The sequence below is a fragment of the Hyaena hyaena genome, unplaced genomic scaffold (genome assembly GCF_003009895.1).
Source record: "Hyaena hyaena isolate Hyena2069 unplaced genomic scaffold, ASM300989v1 scaffold_9, whole genome shotgun sequence".
In the NCBI taxonomy this organism is placed as follows: Eukaryota; Metazoa; Chordata; class Mammalia; order Carnivora; family Hyaenidae; genus Hyaena; species Hyaena hyaena.
The window spans coordinates 4,073,990-4,095,512 of NW_024080641.1; the positions used below are offsets into that span (position 1 = coordinate 4,073,990).

Sequence of the window (21,523 nt, forward strand, 5' to 3'; positions counted from 1 at the left end):
CAGCATCATGCAGAAGAATGAAACTAGATCATTTTCTCACACCAAACTCAAAATGGATAAAGGACCTGAATGTGAGACAGGAAACTATCAACACCCTAGAGGAGAAAGCAGGAAACAACCTCCTTGACCTCCACCGCAGCAACTTCTTACTTGACACATCCCCAAAGCAAGGGAATCAAGAGCAAAAATAAATGATTGGGACCTCATCAAGATTAAAAGCTTCTGCACAGCAAAGGAAACAACCCAGAAAACTAATAGGCAACCAACGGAATGGGAAAAGATAGTTGCAAATGACATATCAGATAAAGGGTTAATATCCGGAATCTATAAGGAACTCACCAAACTTCACACCCGAAAAACAAACAACCCAGTGAAGAAATGGGCAGAAAATATGGTTTTGACAGTTTTCTTAAAAGTAGGCTCCACACCCAACGTGGGGCTTGAACTCATTACCCTGAGATTAAGAGTAGCATGAGCTCTGCCAACTCAGCCAGCCAGGCGCCCCCAAATTTTTATGCTCCTTAATAGTCCATCTCCTAGGACTCATCAGCCATTAAATTTTGTTTTTTCCCAGCCATTCGGAACTATCATGTGGAAGTGTCTTTCCCCTTTTGGCCCCAAAGGCTGCTCTCTCCAGAGGCCAGGGAGAAAGACCCCTGCTAACTGGTTCCTTTCTCTCCCTCTTTAGATGTGCTGTGGGAAGAGGGCAAGGCAGCTTTGGAGCAGTTGCTCAAGTTCATGGTGCATCCCGCCATCTCCTCCATCAACCTGACCACAGCTCTGGGCTCCCTTGCCAACATCGCCCGCCAGAGGCCCATGTTCATGTCAGAGGTGATCCAGGCCTACGAAACCCTGCACGGTAGGTCAGGCCGCTCCCCTCCCCCTCTCCACTGGCCACCCTGCTCCTTCCTGAGAAAATGTGTGCCGGGTAGTGGGTTCCTGAGGGATTCATCATTCTGGTAGGTCTGGACACAGGAAGCCGCCTTCAGATAGGAATCTTTCGGTTGCATGTGACAGAAACCTCATTCAAAGCTGGCTTTTAATGTTAAGATATGTGTGAGTAAAATGAGATGATGTCTGTGAAATACTTTAAACTATTCCAGAATCTCCCATCCCCACCAAAAAAAAAAAAAAAGAAGGCGGGATAGATGTGTTGATGGGAACTTGGTTATTTGTTATGCTCTTCTCTCTACTTTTGTGTGTGTATGAAAACCAAAATGGCCGGGATTGAGGTATGAATATGTACAGATCATGGGTCTGTCTCCATTCCTTGGCTCTTATTCTCTCCTTGTTGGCTTTCTTATGTGTCACTTTCCTTGGGGTAGCAAAGATGGCCCCCAGCAGCTCCAGGCTTCCATTCTGTCCACTTGGTAACCCCAGGGGACAGAGTGTTTCCTTCCGAGTCATTCCATCGAAAGTCCAAGGGTTGATGTCCATTGTTCCTGATTGGCTGAGATGACCTCGGTAACCCATCTCTGTACCAATCACCGTGCCCAAGGGGTTCTTACTGTTCTTACTGGCTGTGGGTCTTTGTCCACTTGGACTAAGACTGGAGCCGGGGGGGTTCCCTCAAAGGAAAATGGGAGCACCGTTAGCTGATGAAGGAGGGAAGGGTGCTGAGCAAGCAGAATTACAGGCATCCTCTTTCTCTCTAGAACAGGGAAGGTTTGCTCACGAAGGTGACTGTTAGACGTTAGATTATCATTCTGGTGGCCGGGACTGACAAGGCACTGTTGACGGCATTTCAGTTGGGACGTTGTGGAGGCGAAGTTGGTGATGACAGCCTTCCCCGGGGAGGCATATTGGAATTTCCAGGCCAGAGATGGAAGGAGATGAGACTTTACCTTTAATAGAAGAGAGGGCGAGATTTCTTTTCGTTTTAAGGTTGACTACTCCCGATGGAGACCTCTTGAGGGTTTTAAGCATCAGCTTGTGCAGGGGGAAGGCTGCACATTAGATCTGAGAGCCAAGGAAGCTTTCTAGGGGGCACCTGCAACCGCTGCCCAAGCCAGGGGCTCGGGAAGTGAGATTTGCAGGGCCCCATAAGCTCTGTCCACAGGACAACGCTCCTGCTTCTTTCCTCACAGCCAACCTGCCCCCTACGCTGGCCAAATCTCAGGTGAGCAGTGTGCGCAAGAACCTCAAGTTACACCTGTTGAATGTGCTGAAGCACCCAGCCTCCTTGGAATTTCAGGCCCAGATTACCACCCTGCTGGTGGACCTAGGCACACCTCAGGCTGAGATTGCCCGCAATATGCCCAGTGCCAAGGATGCCCGCAAGCGGCCCCGGGACGACTCGGATTCCACACTCAAGAAGATGAAGCTTGGTGAGCCGGGAAGCTGAGCCATTATGTTAAGCTGTCAGTGTTGTTTTATTAGTTAATATTTTATTGTAAATCATAGCATTTAAATATGACATACCAAATGAGATCAAAATAGAATAATTAAAGTACGTAACATACCTAAAAGTATTTATGAAATACTTAAATCGTACAGAAAGTGAATAAAATGAAAAGTCTCACTTTTGTTCCTCTCCCCAAAAATAACCACTCCCTAAGTATTAGCACTTAGGCTTTCTTTCAGAAATACCTCGGAGTTCTCCTTTTCCTTTGTTTCCTTTATAATTGGATTTGTTGGGGCGCCTGGGTGGCTCAGTTGGTTAAGCATCCGACTTCGGCTCAGGTCATGATTCACGGTTCGTGGGTTCAAGCCCTGCGTCAGGCTCTGTGCTGACAGCTCAGAGCCTAGAGCCTGCTTCAGATTCTGTATCTCCCTCTCTCTCGGACCCTCCTCTGATCACGCTGTCTCTCTCTCTCAGAAATAAATTAAAAAAAAATTTTTTTAATAAAAAATAAATAATACTTTCCTTTTTAACAATGTTCAGTTCTAGAATCTTTAAGAAATAATTAGATTTTTTTTTTTTTAAGTAGGCTCCACGCCCAGCATGGGGCTTGAACTCACAACCCTGGGATCAAGAGTCAGATGCTTTACTGACTAGAGCTAGCCAGCTGCCCCAAGAACTAGATTTTTAACATTGTTATTTTACTTTTTTTTTTTTTTTAAAGTAGGCTTCACACCCCAGCGTGGAGCCCACTGTGGGGCTTGAACTCACAACTCTGAGATCAAGACCTGAGCTGAGATCAAGAGTCGGGTGCTTAACCAACTGGGAGCCACCCAGGCGCCCCTACTTTCTATTTTAAAATATAGGGGATTTATCTTGATATAAGGAGTGAGGTGGAGATCTATTTTCCCCATAACTCAGCACGCAAAGCAGAGTGTTCAATATCTGAACTTGTTAAGTAATCGTCTTAGAGCTCTTTCTCTGTCTGCACATAGGAACCTGTTGTAGCCTTTTAAGGGTGATGTGATACTCTAGTGCACGTAGATTGCTTTGCCCAGTCCTCTTGTCGATGGACATTTTATCTGTGTCTTTTTTTTTTTTTCTGAGCTTCAAGATTGCTATAGTACGAGAGTCTTGAGTGCGTGTCCAAGCTGTAGGACAGGTTTCTAGTAGTGGGATTAGTGAGACAGAAGGTTTGTGCATGTAAAGCGATTTTTTGCCCGTCACTTTTATTGTTCTGTTTCTTTAAACATGTTCTTTTGAAGCAGTTTTGCCCCTGCAGACGGGTCACATGAATAGCACTGAGAATTCCTGCGTGCCCCTGGCAAGGCGAGAATCACACACTGCGCTTGGGGGCCGCGACCCTTAGCCTCCCTAATCAGCTCCTCAGCCTTCCTCTGTTTCGTGACCTTGATGTTGTTAAGAGTCCAGGACAGCTGTTTGGTGAAATGTCCCTCTGGGTTTGTCTGCTCTCGCCTTCTGATTGGGTTCAGGTTCTGCACTTTGGGCAGGAATGTCCCTGAAGTGACGATGCCCTGCCCACCCGCGTGTGGTCTCGGAGGACGCATGGTATCAGCGTGTCCCACTGGTGGTAATACGAACTTGATCATTTGTTTGAAATGGTGTTGACCAGGTTTCTCTGGTATAAAGTGCACTTTTCCCTTTTAATTTTTTTAATGTTTATTCATTTTTGAGAGAGAAACAGAGCATGAGCAGGGGAGGGTCAGAGAGAGGGAGACACAGATTCCAAAGCAGGCTCCAGGCTCTGAGCTGTCAGCACGGAGCCTGATGCGGGCCTCGAACCCACGAACTGTGAGATCACAACCTGAGTCGAAGTTGAACGCTCAACCGACTGAGCCACCCAGGAGCCCCACGTTCCAAGCAGGCTTCACACTTGTCCGCGTGGAGCCCAGTTGCAGGGCTTGAACTCTCAAACTGTGAGATCATGACCTGAGCTGAAACCAAGAGTCAGATGCTTACCTAACTGAGCCCCGCAGGTGCCCCCTTTCCCCTTTGTAAATACTAAGTTGAAGGAGGGACTTGTACTGTGTACAATACCTGTTCCCCTTCAAATTTTGACTCCATGGCTTTAACATGGAGTCATCTTTTGATAATTGTTGCCTGCATCTGTTATTGCTAGAATGGTTAGGAGATTTCCTTTTGCATTTAGTAGTCGGCATTCCATAAGAAAGAGCTTTCCTCACCCTACTTTAATATCAGTTGGACTTGTAGATTCTTACTTCTTGTCTGGGTTGTAATCCATTATTGTCGTTACTCATCGCGCCTCATATTTAGCCAGCGGGAGCCGTAGAGTTGGCTCCGATGTTCCTTTAACGTGTCCCACAAGCTTTTTTGAGCATTTTTTACTTTCTGGCCTGACAAGATGTTCTAGACTTTACTTTACCCCAGCTCTGGAATCAGCCTTTTCTCTAAGGAGCTCTGGATTCTTTTAAGTAGGGAGTACTTTCAGAAACTAAGATCTGAGCACTGGGTGTGCCCATTGCTACCGGGCGCATGGAAATTCTTGACAGCCCCTGCCAAACTGTTTCCCAAAACAGTTGTGCACCTCGTACACAATCCCAGCAGCGTGCGAATGCCAGTCACCACACTCGCTCAGACCTCAGTGTTCTATAAACCGCCTGGGCGTTAACAGTATCCTGGGTTTAGATTTGCTTTCTTACACATGTTGGAGTCAGACCGGGAGTCCCTTTAAACTTCTTAGCCATTCATCAGCCATTCGCATGTCTGGGAGGTGCCTATTCTGTTTGACATTTTGTAACTGAATTGCACATACCCTTGCCCTTGGTTAATACAGATTATCAGCTTTTTGTTAACGCTGTTGCAGACTTTTTTTTAAAGGCCACATAACAGCGGCACCTGGCAGTCTCCATCAGTAGAGCGCAGCCATGCTTGACTATGGGGTTGTGAGGCAAAGTCGGACGCCCCACTGGCCAAGCCACCTAAGCGCCTCCAAAGATAGAGGGTTTTAAACAAGCTCGGTGAGAGGCACCTGGGTGGCTCAGTTGGTTAAGTGTCCAACTTTGGTTCAGGTCGCGATCCCATGGTTCGTGGGTTCAAGCCCCGCGTCGGGCTCTGTGCTGACTGCCAACTCAGAGCCTGGAGCCTGTTTCAGATTCTGTGTCTCCCTCTCTCTCTGACCCTCCCCTGTTCACGCCGTGTCTCTCTCTCTCTCTTAGAAATAAATAAAACATTAAAAATGTTTAAAAAATAAAATAAAATAAACAAGCTCGGTGAAATTATTAGTTAACCTTTTCATCTTGGAGTTTAGTGTGATCGGCTGGGCTGGTGTGGCTTATTCCCATTTCCCAGATGAGGAGGATGAGACCTAAAGAGAGGCAGGTGGTTCCACAGGGTCATGTGGTGCCGCAGCCACCTGGAGGCAGGGACCCCCGGGCCCCCTGGGCGGAGGGGGGGCCCGCTGCTCGCTCTAGCACCAGCATCTCCTCTCCTTCCCTCTCCCAGAGCCCAACCTGGGGGAAGACGACGAGGACAAGGACTTGGAGCCGGGCCCGTCGGGGACCTCGAAGGCCTCAGCCCAGATCTCAGGCCAGTCAGACACGGACATCACGGCCGAGTTCCTGCAGCCTCTACTGACACCTGACAACGTGGCCAATCTGGTGAGGATGGGTGGGGGCCGTTTCCCACGGGGCGGGGAGGGCGGCTTAGTCTTTCCCTACCCTTCCACTGCGCGCTGCCCCTCCCCCAGATGCCTTAGTCCCATGGGCCCTCTCAACCTTGGATGGACTTTTCTCCGATCTTTTCTCCTTTGGGAGCTCCCTGTCACCACCCCCAGCAGTCCCTCCCGGGGTAGTCTGAGTCCCCGTCCAAACCCATCCCCTCTCGCTCTCTCCTCTCCTCTGAATGGAGGGTTTATGAACTGGGGAGCAAACCCCACGACTTGTATGCTCCACGCTGGAAGAACTGCTGGTTGGAGTTGACGGGCGCAGGGGTGCGTGTCTCCCCTCAGTCCTCAGGCTGTAGCGGCACGGGGAGCTTGCTGTCGGGGGCTCCTGCAGCCCCCCCCAGCCTTCCCTGCTCTCTGCCCAGAGGCTCCAGGAGGCTTCGTTGTTGGGGGCATGGATGGAATTTTTGTCACCAGGGTAGCGAGAGGGAGTTCTCTGCCGCACTGAGATCTCTCTGGCGAGCTCCAGGCCTGCGCATCGTTCTCCCTCACATGCTCCACAGGCCCCGCAGACCCGTCACATCAGGACTGAACTGGCACAGTGTCTCCCTGTGCTCCTCCCCGGGCCCGCGGCCCCCTCTGGTTCCTGGCACACCGGCCTCCCGGTTCCCAACCCACGAAACTGGGAGTTAAGCTCTTTGCCTTTCCTCCAGCCCTTCCCCGTCTTCTCCATCACCTCCCCCACCCCCACCCCTGCCTGGCCCAGGTACCACCTGCTGGTCCCTGGCTCTGGCTTCCACGCTCCCTGCCGCAGCCAGGGGCATCTTCCTGAAGTGCGGGACCCGCCGCTCCCCTGGTTCCCTGCTCCAGCCCCCGCCAGGGCTCCCCATTCCTTCCAGATTAGATTCGAAGGCAGCTCATCTTGGGCTCTGCCTGATTATGCTTCCGTTGAGTCGGTGTGCCCCGTCTGTCCCCTTCACATCTGGGAAGTTGTCCTTTTGAAATTATCGGCTGAAAGCTCTTCACAGGAGTCTTTAACTTTGGTAGTACGTGCGCCGTTTGTCAGGCGCGTAGCGTTTTGGCCCCTGACGTCTTCCTACTCTCTGTTGTCTCTCGTCAGTCTTCCCATCAGTTTGCTTGTTTTCAGTCATTTCAAAGAACTGGCTCTGAACTTTTGTTGATACTCTTGTGTAACCTTTTTGGTTTTATTGCTCTTGTCTTTCTTTCTTTCCTGCTGCTTCCCTTGAATATTTTACCCTCTCGAGTTTTAAGTTAAACGCTTGGGTTAAAAGTTTTCAGCCATCTTCCCTCCGCCCCCAAACAGTTAAGGATTGATTTTCCATTTAAGTAACAGTTTAGCTGCATCCCACACGCTTTGATTTGTAGTTGTTTCAGTATCTCTCTGTTCTAATCATCTTATTATTTCGGGAATACATTTAAACTTCTAAGCATGTAGGGAGTTTCACGTTACCTCTTGTTACCAGCTCCTGACCAAAATGGATGAGCTCTTGTTAGGATTTGGATTTTTCTTTAACCTATTTTTTCAAATATTTATTTTTGAGAGAGGGAGAGAGAGGGAAAGATCATGCGCGCACACAGGTGACGGGCAGAGAGAAAGGGAGACGGCGAATCCCACGCTGGCTCTGTGCTGTCAGCGGAAAGCCTGATCTGGGGCTCAAACTCCAAACTCAGGTTCTGTGAGATCATGACCTGAGCCAAAATCTAGAGTCAGATGCTAGATCAACTGAGCCTCCCAGGTGCCCCAGTGGATTTTCTTAAAGTCAATTTCTGGTTCATATAACATTCTTCATGGAACTTCCAGTCTCTGGGCAGGATTCTGCTGCTCCTGTACCTGGAATACACACCCCCTGCCACTGAGAGATGTCCCTCTGTGCCCGTCTGGAACTTGCCCTCCTCTCAGGGCTCAGCCTAGGTGCCGCTTCCCCAGGGAGCCAAAGCCGCCCCTGGCCCTGAGGCGTCTCATGGCACCCACTACTTCCCTCGCTCGTGCACGATGCTGCATCTTTGCTCGTTTTCTCTCTGACTTCCCTGGGAGTCTGAGCCCCCTGAGAGCAGGCCCAGGACTGTGTTAGTCACTGTCCTTTGCCCCGCCTTGGCCCGGGCGTGGAGTAGATGCTTGTCGTGTCCGTAAGGAGGGCCCCTCTCCCTGGACGTCTTGCAGGTCCTCATCAGTATGGTGTACCTGCCCGAGGCCATGCCCGCCTCCTTCCAAGCCATCTACACCCCGGTGGAGTCAGCAGGCACCGAAGCCCAGATCAAGCACCTGGCTCGGCTCATGGCCACACAGATGACGGCTGCGGGACTGGGGCCAGGTGAGTGTCGTGCGGAGCTGACCTGGGAGGGGGTTGGCACTGTGGGTGCCAGCCTCTCCTTGCTGGAGGAGCTCCTTGGTGGTGGTACAAATGAAACTCACAGGAGACGTCAGCTGTACATAGTCAACAAGTCCCATAGAACATGGAGTGCTTGAGATTTTCAGGCCCTGGGCTTTGAATCCCGCAGACCTGGGTGTGAGGTCTGAGTCGAGCCAGACTGCCTCAGGCACTGAATAGCTGTGTAACTTTGGTCACGTTACTTAACCTCTCTGAGACTCAGGTGTTTTCCTACATTAACAGTCCTAGTGAGGTATCAATTATGTACAGAGAGACACAGCTCTGAACTGTACATCTTCGTGGATTTTCATAAAGTGAACATCCCGGTGTAGTCACCATCCAGATATAGATAGGGACCGTTTCCACAACTCCAGGACATTCCTTCCTGCTCCCACCAGTCAGCACTCTGGCATCCCGCTTCCTGAGATCATCACTCTTCTGATTCCTGTCTCCATAGATTAATTTTTCCTAGTCCTGAATTTCACATAAAATGGGATCATAGAGAGTGTGGCTCCTGCCCGACATAAGTTGCTGAGAGCTGCGTCCATGTTGTCGTGGGGCCCAGCAGTTCGTTTGGGTTGCGCAGTAGTATTTGCTTCCACGCCTGGGCCGTCACCTATCTGTCCGCACTCCTGTTGATGGGCTTGGGGCTTGTGTCTAGCTTCTGGCCACTGTGATTGAAGCTGTATGGATGTTTGTGTACAAGTGTTTTTGGTCGGTTGTTTGGGCTGGGGAGAGGGGAGTGGAGCTTTCTTGTGTGTTTGAGCGTAGTTGGTGTGTGTGTTTGGTCTACGCACGCTCTCATTCTCCTAGAGTATCCATACCGAGGAGTGGGATTGTTGGGTCATAGGTTAGGGTGCGTGCGGTGCTATTAGAAACCGCCCATCGGTTCCAAAGCGGCTGTGCCGTTTGAAACTCTCACCAGCAGTAAATGGCATTTCTAGTTTGAGCCTGGGTTGTATTGCCAAATGGGAATGAAAAGTGTGCCTGTTCCAGAATGGTGTTTTGCAGATTTATACAAGGCTTAAAATAGAGCCCAGCACACAGGAGGTCCTTGGGTGGGAACAGGTAGGTGGGACATTCCTGAAGCCCGTGTGCTCACCCCCCTCTCAGGTGTGGAGCAGACCAAGCAGTGCAAGGAGGAGCCCAAGGAGGAAAAGGTGGTGAAGCCTGAGAGTGTCCTGATTAAGCGACGCCTGTCGGCTCAGGGCCAGGCCATCTCGGTGGTGGGCTCCCTGAGCTCCATGTCTGCTCTGGAGGAAGAGGCACCCCAGGCCAAGAGGAGGCCAGAGCCCATCATCCCTGTCACGCAGCCCCGGTGAGTTCCCTGGTCTGTGCAGGTGCAGGACTGGGGGCCTGGTGCTTGGTGCTGGCACGCACACGTGTGTGCACGCACGTGTGTTAGAGACAGACACAGGTGAACTGGTGGGGCTGGACGACAATCTGTCTGATTCCTGAGTCAGTGCCATAGCCACCAAGCCTTAACTGTCGTTTGCTTTTACGTAAAAATGCCCCTTACTTAGATCTAAAGTTGGAATGATAGATAGTATCTCTCTCCAAGGGTCGAGGGAGAATTAAGTGGGTTCACAGTGATGGTTTAATGATTAAATTCAGTGACTCTTGAGGTTGGAAGTGACCGTGAGATGAAGTATTTAGCCTGATTCCTAACAGGTAGTAAGTGCTTCTGGTTGCCGTCTTCCCACTCTCCTCATCGCTATCCCCCTTACAGACTACAAAAGCCAGCCAGTCTCTGCCCATCCCCAGCCCTGATGTGCTTCCTGGGTCACGCCTGGCCTGCGCTCCGAGCTCTCCCTTCCCCTCGCTCCCTCCTGCAGTCACCCCGGCCTCGGCCTCGCGCGTGGCCAGGCAGGGCCTCCTCTGGAAGCAGCAGGTCCCACCGGAAGGCCTTGGCGCTTCCTGCTCTCTCCACCTGGAAAGCCCATCCTCCAGATAGTTGTGCATCTTGTCCCCTCGCCTCATTCAGATCTGCACTCCCGCCTTGCCGCCTCCTAGAAGCGTTCCCTTTACACGCTTTACAGAGACAGAACGGCACCCTCGTCTTTCTCCTTCCCTGCGCCCCGCCCTGCCGTGGCTGAGTCACAGGAGGGTTAGAGAGGCAGCATGGTGGGGGCTGGGAGGGGGAATGGGGGTCTCCATCCAGCCCCTGGTGGGCCTGTGCTCCAGAAAGGATGTTTTGAGTCACCATGCCCCTGTCCCTACTCCCCCATGTAGGCTGGCGGGCGCTGGCGGGCGCAAGAAAATCTTCCGTCTGAGTGATGTGCTGAAGCCTCTGACCGACGCCCAGGTTGAGGCTATGAAGCTGGGCGCCGTGAAGCGGATCCTCCGGGCAGAGAAGGCCGTGGCCTGTAGCGGGGCGGCCCAGGTGTGGCCTGGTCCCCCCAGCCCCGCCTTCCCCCCCCACCTCCCCACCCCTGCCCTGCCTTAGATCCTGGGAAAGACATGGCCTTAGGCCCAAAGCTCCCTGGCTCCAGGTCCCACCTGTGCCGCCCGCCAGGCCTCCATGCCTCGCTTCTGTCCCCCTCCTTAAGATGGAGGTGGCGGCGACAGTGAGGAGGAAGAAACGCGTGGACACGCACGCCTCTCGCCCAGCACGGGGCTGGCAGCACGGGAGAGCCCTGCACGTGAGGGCGCCGCTGTGTTCTTCCTTCCTGGTGGTTAATGGTGCTCTTGTTCTTACTTCGACTCAGACACCTGCTCGAAATCCTGACTCTGCCGCTTGCTGGCATTGTAACCTCAGCCAGGTGACTTTTCCCCATTTCTTTAAGTTTAATTCTAAATAACCAAGAAGCACATAAGAGTACTCTCTCTGTTAAAAAAAAAAAAAAAAAAAAGATTTCCAGGCCAGAGAGGTACCACGTCAGTCTTCCTTGGCCTCCACATGCCTCCGCTCTCCCCTCCTCCGGCGTGACCATGTACAAATTAGGGGAAGCCTTCTGATCTCTTTCTGTGTACTCACGCCTTTTACAAACTCAGTTTTATCTTGTGATGATTGATCCGCACCCCAGCCCTCCCCCCACCTTGTTTTTCCTCCCACGCAAATGAGGCCTGCGGGGTCGCAGGTTCTCCAGCTGGCCTTCCTCACTAACACTGGGTCTGCAGCGGGCGTCCCTGAGCAGGAAGACTCACCACCCGACCGCAAGGTGCCTGGGACCGCCCACCCCCACGCCAACACATCCACCCGCTCTCCTGCCAGGTGCGCGTAAAGATCCTGGCCAGTCTGGTGACACAGTTTGACTCGGGCCTGAAGGCCGAGGTCTTGTCCTTCATCCTGGAGGATGTGCGGGCCCGCCTGGACTTGGCCTTCGCCTGGCTCTACCAGGAGTACAATGCCTACCTGGCAGCCGGTGCCTCGGGCAGCCTGGACAAGTACGAGGACTGCCTTATCCGCCTGCTCTCCGGCCTGCAGGAGAAGCCAGACCAGAAGGATGGGTGAGGGAGACAGCCCTGCGCTCTCCTGGGTCCTGCCTTTTCTGGTTTCTGACCACCTCCCTCGCCACCACCCGAGTCCGCGTACCCATCGCGAGACTCCTTGTCTCCCTGCTTGCTGGCCGCACGTGCGAGGCAGGCGCGCTCCCTGGGCTCGTCCCGGCTCTGCTGCTTGCCCTCCTAGCGGCCTCGCCCTCCGAGCCTCCGTTTTTATAAATAGCAGCGCCTGCCTCGGGGGCTTGTACCGGAGGTGGGCCTCTCTCCAGCCCCGTCTCTCTCGCCTGAATTGCTTCTGTAGCTTCCTCCTTGTCCTCCACCTCCTGCTTATCTGTCCCTTCTCCACACAGCAGCCCGGCTGACATTTTATAATGTAAATACGCTCTTGTGATTTACCCACTAAAAACCCTCCATGATTCTCTGTTGCCCTTGGGATAAAGTGCAGCCTTTTTTCTGTGCCTCATGAGACCAGCGTGATCCAGTTCCCACCAACCTCCTTCCTTCTTTCTCTGCCCCCTACTCCTCACCGCCCCCAAACCGTAGCCACACTCACCTTCTGTTTCTCACTTTTGAACATGCCAAGTTCAGGGCTTAGCAGTTCCTGCTTCTGTACCTGGAATGCTCCCCCTCTACCCCCACCATGGGTGGCTCTTTCTCCCCCTCGCAATGTCAACTCATGGTCACCTCAAAGCAGCCACTTTTGGCCACCACATCTGTAAGGCAGTCCCCATCCCCAGTCCCCATCATTCCCCTGCCTTCCATTACTGTGGTAAATGAGTAATGTTAGGAATCCTCGTTTGGCAGAAGGGAGAAACCGACTTCCAGAGAGGTAGGTTGCCCAGCTGGCAGTGTTCGAATCCTGCTCCGTTTACCTCGAGAGCTCGGTAGCCAGGGGGTTGGGCAAGCTGTGTGTGAGGGGCAGCCCTGCCCGCTCACAGGACCGGGAAGCTTCTCTGCAGCCCCTCCCCTCCCTTCCTCCCTGGCAGGGTCTTCACTAAGGTGGTGCTGGAGGCGCCGCTGATCACCGAGAGCGCCCTGGAGGTGATTCGCAAGTACTGCGAGGATGAGGTGAGGAGCCCCCAGCACATCGCACCTCGATAGGTGCCTGCTGGAGGTGGGGACAGGGACCTGGAGAGACGGGGCACACAGCTTAGACCTGGTGGCAGGGGAGTCTGTGAGGGACCGGGTCCTTTTCCGGCCAGGGTTGGATCTGCGGGGGGCAGTCCCCCCGGCACGCTGCAGCGCGTCCAGCCCACTTTCCCTCCCTCCTGCCACAGAGTCGCACTTATCTGGGCATGTCCACTCTCCGAGACCTGATCTTCAAGCGCCCAGCCCGCCAGTTCCAGTACCTGCATGTTCTGCTCGACCTCAGCTCCCACGAGAAGGACAAGGTGATCCCTGCCACCCAGAGCGGGGCTGCACTCAGCCCTCCCTGTGTCTGAGGCGCCGGCCCGGCCTCTTCCACATTCCCCCTGAAGGTCCTGCCTGGGCCTGGCCCCCTTCCTGCAGTAGTGTGTTGCTGGTGGCTAGGCTTCCGTGTGTAGTGGCACGAGGCTGCTTAGATATACACACGTATTTACACACCCCTCCTCCCTGGAAGGGTCCCATTCTCCCTCTTAACGCCACCTGTGTTGGGGAGCCCCTTTTAAGGCTTGCTGCTATGCTGGGACCTAGTGGGGGTGCTGGCAGGAGAGGAGCCGCTCATCGGCTCCGGCAAGGACACCGCTCATGGAGCAGAGTGGCATTAGAGGAGCACAGGCAGCTGTGGGCGTCCTGGGGCGGGGCCTGGCCTACCTGATGGGGGGATGGGCAGGGGCAGGCGTTAAGGCTTCTGCAGGAGGGAGCAGGTGAGCCTGAAATCTAAGCAGCTAGGTGTAACTGAACAGAGGAAAGAAGGTGTGTGTATGCGTACGATTGAGAGGGCCCCTGACTAGTTCCTGCTCCAACCGGTGTTTCGTCAGTTCCTTTCCTGGGGTCCTGTGTCCATTCATTGAGCACACCCTCACTGTAGACTCTGCCTCGGCCCTTCGGTACTGCTGGGGACAGAGCAGTGCCCGAGAACAGTCCCTGCCCTCAGGGCTCCCCACAGGCAGTGTCCGAGTAAAATCGGGCCAATGACGAGCATTCTGGGCAGCGAGAACCTTTTGTGCCAAGTCTCAAAGCCAGGGAGAACGCTGTCACTTTTGAGGAACTGAGGAAGCTCATTCTGGTTGGAGTGTAGCGAGCAAGGCAAGAAACAGAAAGAGAGAGGGCTGGGTAGGTAGATGGAGGGCTGATGCCGGGCCCTGACCTGGGCCAGGAAACGTCTCTTCCACGCCGGTGAGCAGCCTGGGGCATAGGTAACTGAGGGAGGTTAGGCCCTTCTCGGTCTTGGGCTTGTTTTCCCACCGGCACTGCCAGGCTCAGTACAGCGGTCCCCCCCCACCCCACCGTCTCCTCAGGTGCGTTCCCAGGCCCTGCTCTTCATCAAACGCATGTACGAGAAGGAGCAGCTCCGGGAGTATGTGGAGAAATTTGCCCTCAACTACCTGCAGCTCCTGGTCCACCCCAACCCGCCATCTGTGCTCTTTGGAGCCGACAAGGATACAGGTTTGCCGCGGCTTCATCAGATGCGTGTTGAGCACCTGCTGAACTGCAGGCTCCAGGCTGGGCCCTGGGAACAGAGCCGGGTGGGAACTGAGCACTGTTCAGCCTACTAGGGAAGACAGCCAGGCAGTAAGAACCAGAACGAGCAGTCCTGGGGGCTGCAGGAAGAGGGGCGTCTGACCCCAGCCAGGGTCAGGGAGAGCGCCCTGGAGCAGGGCATGGCTGGGCTGAGAGCCAGAGGACAAGGAGAGCTAGCCTGCGATGGCGCTCTGGGAAGGCCAGACAGGTCATCACGGGCCTGTTCCTTCAGCAAAACCCCGGCTCCCCCAGAATTACAGATGGGGAGGCCCAGGCCCCTGGACCATTAAATTGGAAGGTTCAGGGGCGGCTGGGTGGATCAGTTAGTGGAGCATGAGACTCTCGATCTACTTGTCGTGAGTTTAAGGCCCACGGTGGATGTAGAGCTTACTTAAAATTAAAAAAAATTTTAAGTGTATGTATTTGTTTAGAGAGAAAGAGCACAAGCATGAACGGGGGAGGGGCAGAGAGAGGGAGAAAGAATCCCAAGTAGACTGTAAGGCTCGACCTCATGAACCATGAGATCATGATCTGAGCTGAAACCAAGAGTGAGATGCTTAACCAACTGAGCCACCCAGGCGCCCGTACTTAGAATAAATTTGAAAAAAAACTGTAAGGTTCAGGTTGTGACAGGAAGCACAGGCCCTTCTGGGAGAATAGGGGCCCCTGCACAGCCCAGTGCCCTGAGGACTTCCGAGGAGAGACACTATTGCTTGAGGCCCAAAGGATGAGATACAGAGAGAGGAGGTGGGCAGCAGCAGCACTGCACGCACAGGAGCGATGTGTGCACAGGGACTTGGGGGGCTCTGAGGGGCTGTCAGAAGAGGATGTGGCCAGAGCCTAGGGCCGGGGGCCGCCCTGTACATCCTCTGGCAAGTAGAGCAAGGGGAGGCGCTGGGGACTTGTCCTGGGAGCGCCGAGCGAGAGAGGGGTGGGGTCGGAGCTTCACTTTGGAAAGATCCCTTCGGCTCTGTGGTGGAATGATGGTCAGAGACAAGGTGGGACTTCCGGTGCAGATGTTTCTCAAAGGGGAACAGTCCTGGTCCCACCCCATTTCCCTGATGATTGGCTTCCTGCCCTAGAACAGATTGCTTCCCAGGCCCTCCTCCCTTCTGTGCCACCCCCCCACCCCCAAGAAGGGACAGACACTGAGGGCGGGAGGTGGTTGGCCGGAGAGTGGTCCCTGATCCCCACCCCCTGCTCTATCAGAGGTGGCAGCGCCCTGGACTGAGGAGACAGTAAAGCAGTGTCTGTACCTCTACCTGGCCCTCCTGCCTCAGAACCACAAGCTGATCCACGAACTGGCAGCCGTGTACACTGAGGCCATCGCTGACATCAAGCGGACGGTGCTGAGGGTCATCGAGCAGCCGGTGAGGCCCCCGAGCCCGCCAGGCTCTGCCCACCCAAGGGCAGGGCTGAGGCCCCACGCCCAGCCCTTCCCCCGGAGTCTCCACCTCGGCATGTGCTGAGCACTAGCGCACTAGTGGTCGCTGCTCCTGGCTGAGCGGCTCCGTAGCGTGGGGGCGGCGCCCATGGCCCAGCCGCCAGTGAAGGGACAGCAGGGCAGCCCTGCAGGTACCGGCCTGGAGCTGGACAGACCTGGATTCGCTTTCTGCCTCTCCCTTTCCCGCTCTGCAAACTGACCCCGCTTCAGGAAGAATAGCGAGGATAAGTCCATCCTGAGCTTGCTGCACAGGGAGCCCGGGACCTGGTGCACGCAGCCATCTGTGTCACTGGTCCCGAGTACGCGCTGGCCCTCCCCTGCCCTGCCTGCGGCAGCCTGTCCTTGTCGGCACACGAGGCCCTCCCTCCTGTCTCCCCAGCTACACACCACCCCCAGGAGAAGCAGTTCCGAGTGCCTGCCCTTCCAGTTTGCAGCTGGATTTGAAACCACTTTTGTGTGGATCTCTGTCCCTGATGGATTTTTTTATTATGGAAAATTTCTAACATAAACAAAAGGAGGGGGTACAGTAATGCTAATTCCCAAATAGCCGCTCACATTCAGCCGGCTCCTCACCTGGAGCTCGGGGATAATAGCGGCTGGCCAGGAGGAAGCAGCTTCTTCAGTTTTCAAAGTGAACTTCTGGAGGCAGGGGCTGCCAGTTCCCAGATCATTATGAACATTTATTGGCAGAGGAAGGTGTGAGCCCTTGAAGCCGGGCGTGCATTCCCTGCATTTGTTGCTTCCGAGGTTGGGGCGGGCTGCAGACAGCCCGGATCTGAGCCAGCCGCTGCGCGGGGGCGCTGGCACTCACGGATGCCTTTAGAAGCCTGGGAAGTCTTCCCGGAGGAATTGGAGGGCAGGTTGGGCATTAGAGGGCGGGTTAGGTCAGAGGCGACAGCGAGAAAGGGCCCGGCCTGCTAATCAGCAGCCAGCACTGGCGAAGGCTTGGGGGCCTTGGCAAGTCTGTAGCCTGTGAGATGGGGGTAGAAGCAGCCCAGATGCTGCCCCCCTACGCCTCCCACCTCCCGCACATTTCCCCCAGTTCTTCAAGGCTTCCCCCCCAACACCGGTCACTGAGGTAAAATGGGCCCATAGCATTGTGTTAGCATGAGGTGTAAAACAATGCTTCTGTGTGTGTGTTGCAAAATGATGATTATCACAGTTCAGTTAATGACTTTTAAGATCTCTTTCTGTCCCCAGTTCTTGCCCCAGAGTCCCGACACCACCCCCCCCAGCCACCCTGCCTCTGACACCTGGGCCGCCCCAAGCTCTCCTCCTGGGCCCCCTCGCCGTCCCCCATCACCCAGCCCCTTCCCCAGCCTGCCACCCCTCTCTCTCCCTCTAGATCCGAGGAATGGGCATGAACTCCCCAGAGCTGCTCCTGCTGGTAGAAAACTGTCCCAAGGGGGCAGAGACACTGGTCACACGATGTCTGCACAGCCTCACGGACAAAGGTGCCCCCGGGATCCCCACCTTTCATCCTTCTCCTCCTCCATGTCCTAGACCCTTCCTGCTCCCCCTTCCCAAGACCTGAGGGTCAGAGCTGCGAGATATTTTGCCAAATGCATTTGAGAAACCAACGGCCAAAGACTCCTGCTCTGAAGCGGAGTGGGCCGTCCCTCCCCTCGCACACGGCCGCCCTGTGTCACCTTCCCCTCCGTGCTCACCCCCCCCCCCCCCCCCCCGTGCCCCTGCTGCCTCTGCCCACAGTGCCGCCCTCCCCGGAGCTGGTGAAGCGGGTCCGGGATCTCTACCACAAGCGCTTGCCGGATGTCCGCTTCCTCATCCCTGTGCTCAATGGACTGGAGAAGGTATGGAGCGGGGTGTCCGGGTGCCCCCGCGGATGAAGACACAGCAGGGCAGGGATGGCAGGGAGGCTGGCGCCACCACGTCAGATGCTTGTGGCTCCAGCCCAGGGCTCCTCACACTAGGGGTCAGTCTCAACTCTGCTTCATCCTCTGTGACCTTAAGCAAGCCGCCCCCTTCTCTGCACTTCGGTTTCCTCCTGTCAAGTGAGGATCACTGTGATCCCCTCCCCACCATGCACACGGCCGTCCCAAGGCCTACGTACATGCTTCCCCTGCTTGGGTCTTGTTCCCAACAGGATGCGGGGCCCTAGCGGGCCTCAGTCTTCTCATGTGTAGAGATGATGACCACATCGTCCCTTGCAGGGGTCGCAGGGCGTGTGACACAAGGAGGCCTCAGATGGGGAGCGATGAGCTGGGGCTGAGTCAGGTCCAGTGTGACTTGGAGACACAGCTCAGCCCCGCGGGAGCAGAGGGAGCGAGAGGAGGGGAGTGTCCGTGGGTGTGGTGAGGCCAGAGCACCTCCTCACCTCCCCAGGGCCAGCATTTGGGATGGAGGGCACCTGACCCGCCTCCCTGCCCTCTGCCTGCAGAAAGAAGTGATCCAGGCCCTGCCAAAGCTCATCAAACTCAACCCCATTGTGGTGAAAGAGGTCTTCAACCGCCTGCTGGGCACCCAGCACGGTAGGTGGCGTCTTGGACGTGGTCAGAAAGAAAGGAAGTAGAGCTCCCAGGGGAGAGGCCACCCGGGCTTGAAGGACGACCACCTCTGCCCTCCCCCCAGCGGCTGGTGCTAGGGAGGGAATGGAGGCTGGCTGTTGCACACACAACATGGAGATTTAAACCCACACGCAAGAGCGTCCGGGACCCTTGCATAGCACTGCCTCGGAGCCTGTCAGTGAGCCCACTGCCCGGCGCAGCCTGTCCTGTCCAGGGAATGTCTGGGCTGGGCTCCTGCCCTCCTGCGTGCACGGCCTAGGGAGGAGGGAGAAAAGCTGCTCGACCACATGAGATGTTGCCCTAAGTGGGGAAGGAACCCATCGAGGGGAGGAGGAGAGCAAGGTGAAGGCCTTGGGCTGTGAAGGAGGGCTTCCCAGAAGGGGTGGCATTTAGTCCGTTGTCCTCCCCTGCTCTAGCCCTGGGTCCTCCCAGTCCCATCGAAGCAGAGGTGCCTCACCCCCGTTCACCACGCCCCTGATCTGGGGAGCCCAGCTGTTCCTTCCGCTTGTACACGGTCTCCTTCCCCTCCCCGCTCCCACTCCCGTCTGCTGCAGGGGAAGGGAACTCGGCCTTGTCCCCGCTGAACCCTGGAGAGCTTCTGATCGCATTGCACAACATTGACTCGGTGAAGTGTGACATGAAGTCCATCATCAAAGGTGAGGCGCTCCCCCCATTCCCCCCCCCCCCAAGTGGCCTGGCTGCTGCAGACCTGGGGAAGAGCCAGTCACCCACATGTCCCCGCTGGAATCCGCCAAGTTGGAGATTGTACCACCTGCAGCCCCATCTCCGCTCTGGATGCCCACCCTCCTTCCTCCCCCCCCCACCTCCTCTCCTTCCTCCCTCCCTCCCACCATCCAAGGAACTGGCGCATCCACTATGCGCTGGCACAGAGTAGCCCTCCCTTCCCAGGCCTGGCCTGAGGAATGAAGGAAGCCGAGCAGGGGCAGAGGTGCGGCCAGAGCAGGGGCAGAGCAGATGGAGTGCACCAGGGCGGTTGTTGGACGAGGAGTAGGTGCACCGTCCCGTCTGGGCTCTTGAGCTCCGGTTGAGGCAGGAGAATGTGCCCCCAGGGCAGGGGCTTGGGGACAGGCTGGCCGCCCCCCCACCATCAGCAGTTCCACGATGGCTGCTGTCACCACTTAGTGAGCACTTAGACTGAGCCCAGCCATCCTCAGCGCCCCGCGGGCCTGCCCACCCGTGCACGCAGCCCGGTGCCTGGTGAGTATGCCGACGTCCGTGTTCTAGACGAGGAAACAGAGGTTCCGGAGAGATTGAGTGACTTGCTCAGGGCCACACACAGCTCAGTGGTAGTAGTAGGATCCGACGTCCGGTAGACCCGAGTCGGAATCCGGCTCTGCCAGTTCCTCCCGTGCATGGCACCCTGGGTCTCAGGCCCCCTCCCGTAGGAAGACTTCCGTCCGTCAGCTCTCCTCAGCACTACCTGCCCCCGCTCCTCCCCGAGGGAGGTGTCTGGTCCAGAAACCCTGCTTTCCCACCGAGGAGGAGGCCCTTAGTGTCGCCCACTCCACTCAGAAGACGTGTCTTGGACTCTTTACTTTAAGAGCAGGGAGGGGGTCTTCCCCTGGCCACCTACTTTCACGTCTGGCCTCAAGTAGCTTCTGCAAAGACTGCCTTTTTCCTAGCCTTCCTCAGCAAGTTCTGTCAGAATCTTTTAGGTCAAGAGAGGAGCTTACGGAAATTTCAAACCCACGCCACAACCGAGGAGGCGCTAAGGCTTCCTGAGCAGCACTGAGCAAGCTGAAAGAACAGTAACGTGAAAAGGCTCTTGAAGCTCAGCATCCAGAGTGGCCTTCTGTGTTTTGTTTTTTTTTTAAAGTTTGTTTGTTTATGTAAGTAATCTCTGCACCCAGCGTGGTGCTCAAACTCAGAGCCCCGAGATGAAGAGATGAAGAGTCACATGCCCCTGTGACTGAGCCAGCCAGGCACCCCTGGGAGTGGCCTTTTTACACACGGTAGCCCCTCTGATGATGTCGGGGAAGCTACATGTCTGCTCCCAAGGACCATACGCTCACATGGTTTTGCGTACAATTTGAGGGGATTCACAGACCCCCACCACCCCACTAACCCCATTCACAGACCCAGATCTAGTCCCCAGGAGAAAAAGAGCCTTGTCGCAGGTCGCTCAGGTGGCCAGTGGCCAGGTCCCTGGAGATGTCATCAAGGCCTGTCCTTTTTAAATTTATCTATTTCTTTTTAAATGTTTATTTTTGAGAGAGAGACAGAGAGCACGACCAAGGAAGGGATAGAGAGGGGTGGGGGGCAGAGATTCCGAAGCAGGCCCTGTGCTGACCACAGAGAGCCCAATGTGGGGCTCTAACTCACGAGCCGTGAGATCATGACCTGAGCTGGTCGGTCGCCTAACCGACAGCCGCCCCTGGAACAAGCATTCACTCATGGCATTCACTTCCCCCTTTTTTTTTTTCAGGGTGTTTTTTTTTTTTAAGTTTTATTTATTTCTGAGAGAGAGAGAGAGACAGCATGAGCAGGGGAGGGTCAGAGAGAGAGGAAGACATAGAATCCGAAGCAGGCTCCAGGCTCTGAGCTGTCAGCACAGAGCCCAACGTGGGGCTCGAACACATGAACCGCGAGATCATGACCTGAGCCGAAGTCGGACGCTTAACTGACTGAGCCACCCAGGAGCCCCTCACTCCCCTTTAAACCACCCTCTTTCTGTGGTGGGTTTATAACTGGACCTGCCCCCAGTGACCTGGTGCAGCAGTTAAGACAACTCACAGGGCGCCTCTGCTCAGCCTTGTGCTGGGCAGTGCTGGACGGGGACAGCCCTGTCCTCCCTCAGGCACTCACGGTCTGTCCCCGGACCTTAGCGTTCCACAGTGAGCAGGGCTGTGACGGGAGCCCCCAGAGGACACCTGAACAGAAACTGCAGAAGGATGAGTAGGGGTGAGGTAGCAAGGGAGATGATGATTCCAGAGAAAGCAAGAATATTCGCGGAGGCCAAGAGGTGTGCTGGCATGGCCTGGTTCTGCAGAGGTGAAGCTGGTTAGGTCTTGTGGTTTAGGGGAAGGGGCCTAGTCAGGAGGTCAGGCTGGA

At 55.2% G+C, this 21,523-nt stretch overlaps 1 protein-coding gene across 3 annotated transcripts in view; it reads left to right on the top strand.

Moving 5' to 3' along the window:
• SYMPK (symplekin) overlaps positions 1 to 21,523 on the top strand; it is a 36,782-nt gene that overhangs the window by 11,501 nt on the left and 3,758 nt on the right. The window contains exons 8-23 of one of the 3 annotated variants that reach the window (XM_039245845.1): positions 689 to 859; positions 2,088 to 2,327; positions 5,825 to 5,979; positions 8,167 to 8,317; positions 9,488 to 9,692; positions 10,607 to 10,757; positions 11,083 to 11,136; positions 11,589 to 11,824; positions 12,805 to 12,886; positions 13,096 to 13,209; positions 14,260 to 14,407; positions 15,692 to 15,852; positions 17,272 to 17,380; positions 17,637 to 17,737; positions 18,325 to 18,415; positions 19,006 to 19,107. In XM_039245845.1, coding sequence (XP_039101776.1) covers positions 689 to 859; positions 2,088 to 2,327; positions 5,825 to 5,979; positions 8,167 to 8,317; positions 9,488 to 9,692; positions 10,607 to 10,757; positions 11,083 to 11,136; positions 11,589 to 11,824; positions 12,805 to 12,886; positions 13,096 to 13,209; positions 14,260 to 14,407; positions 15,692 to 15,852; positions 17,272 to 17,380; positions 17,637 to 17,737; positions 18,325 to 18,415; positions 19,006 to 19,107 — 2,271 coding nt within the window. Of the gene's footprint in view, positions 1 to 688; positions 860 to 1,564; positions 1,680 to 2,087; positions 2,328 to 5,824; positions 5,980 to 8,166; positions 8,318 to 9,487; positions 9,693 to 10,606; positions 10,758 to 11,082; positions 11,137 to 11,588; positions 11,825 to 12,804; positions 12,887 to 13,095; positions 13,210 to 14,259; positions 14,408 to 15,691; positions 15,853 to 17,271; positions 17,381 to 17,636; positions 17,738 to 18,324; positions 18,416 to 19,005; positions 19,108 to 21,523 lie in introns of those variants that run through there. The other 2 variants (XM_039245857.1, XM_039245851.1) reach the window with 2 other exon arrangements.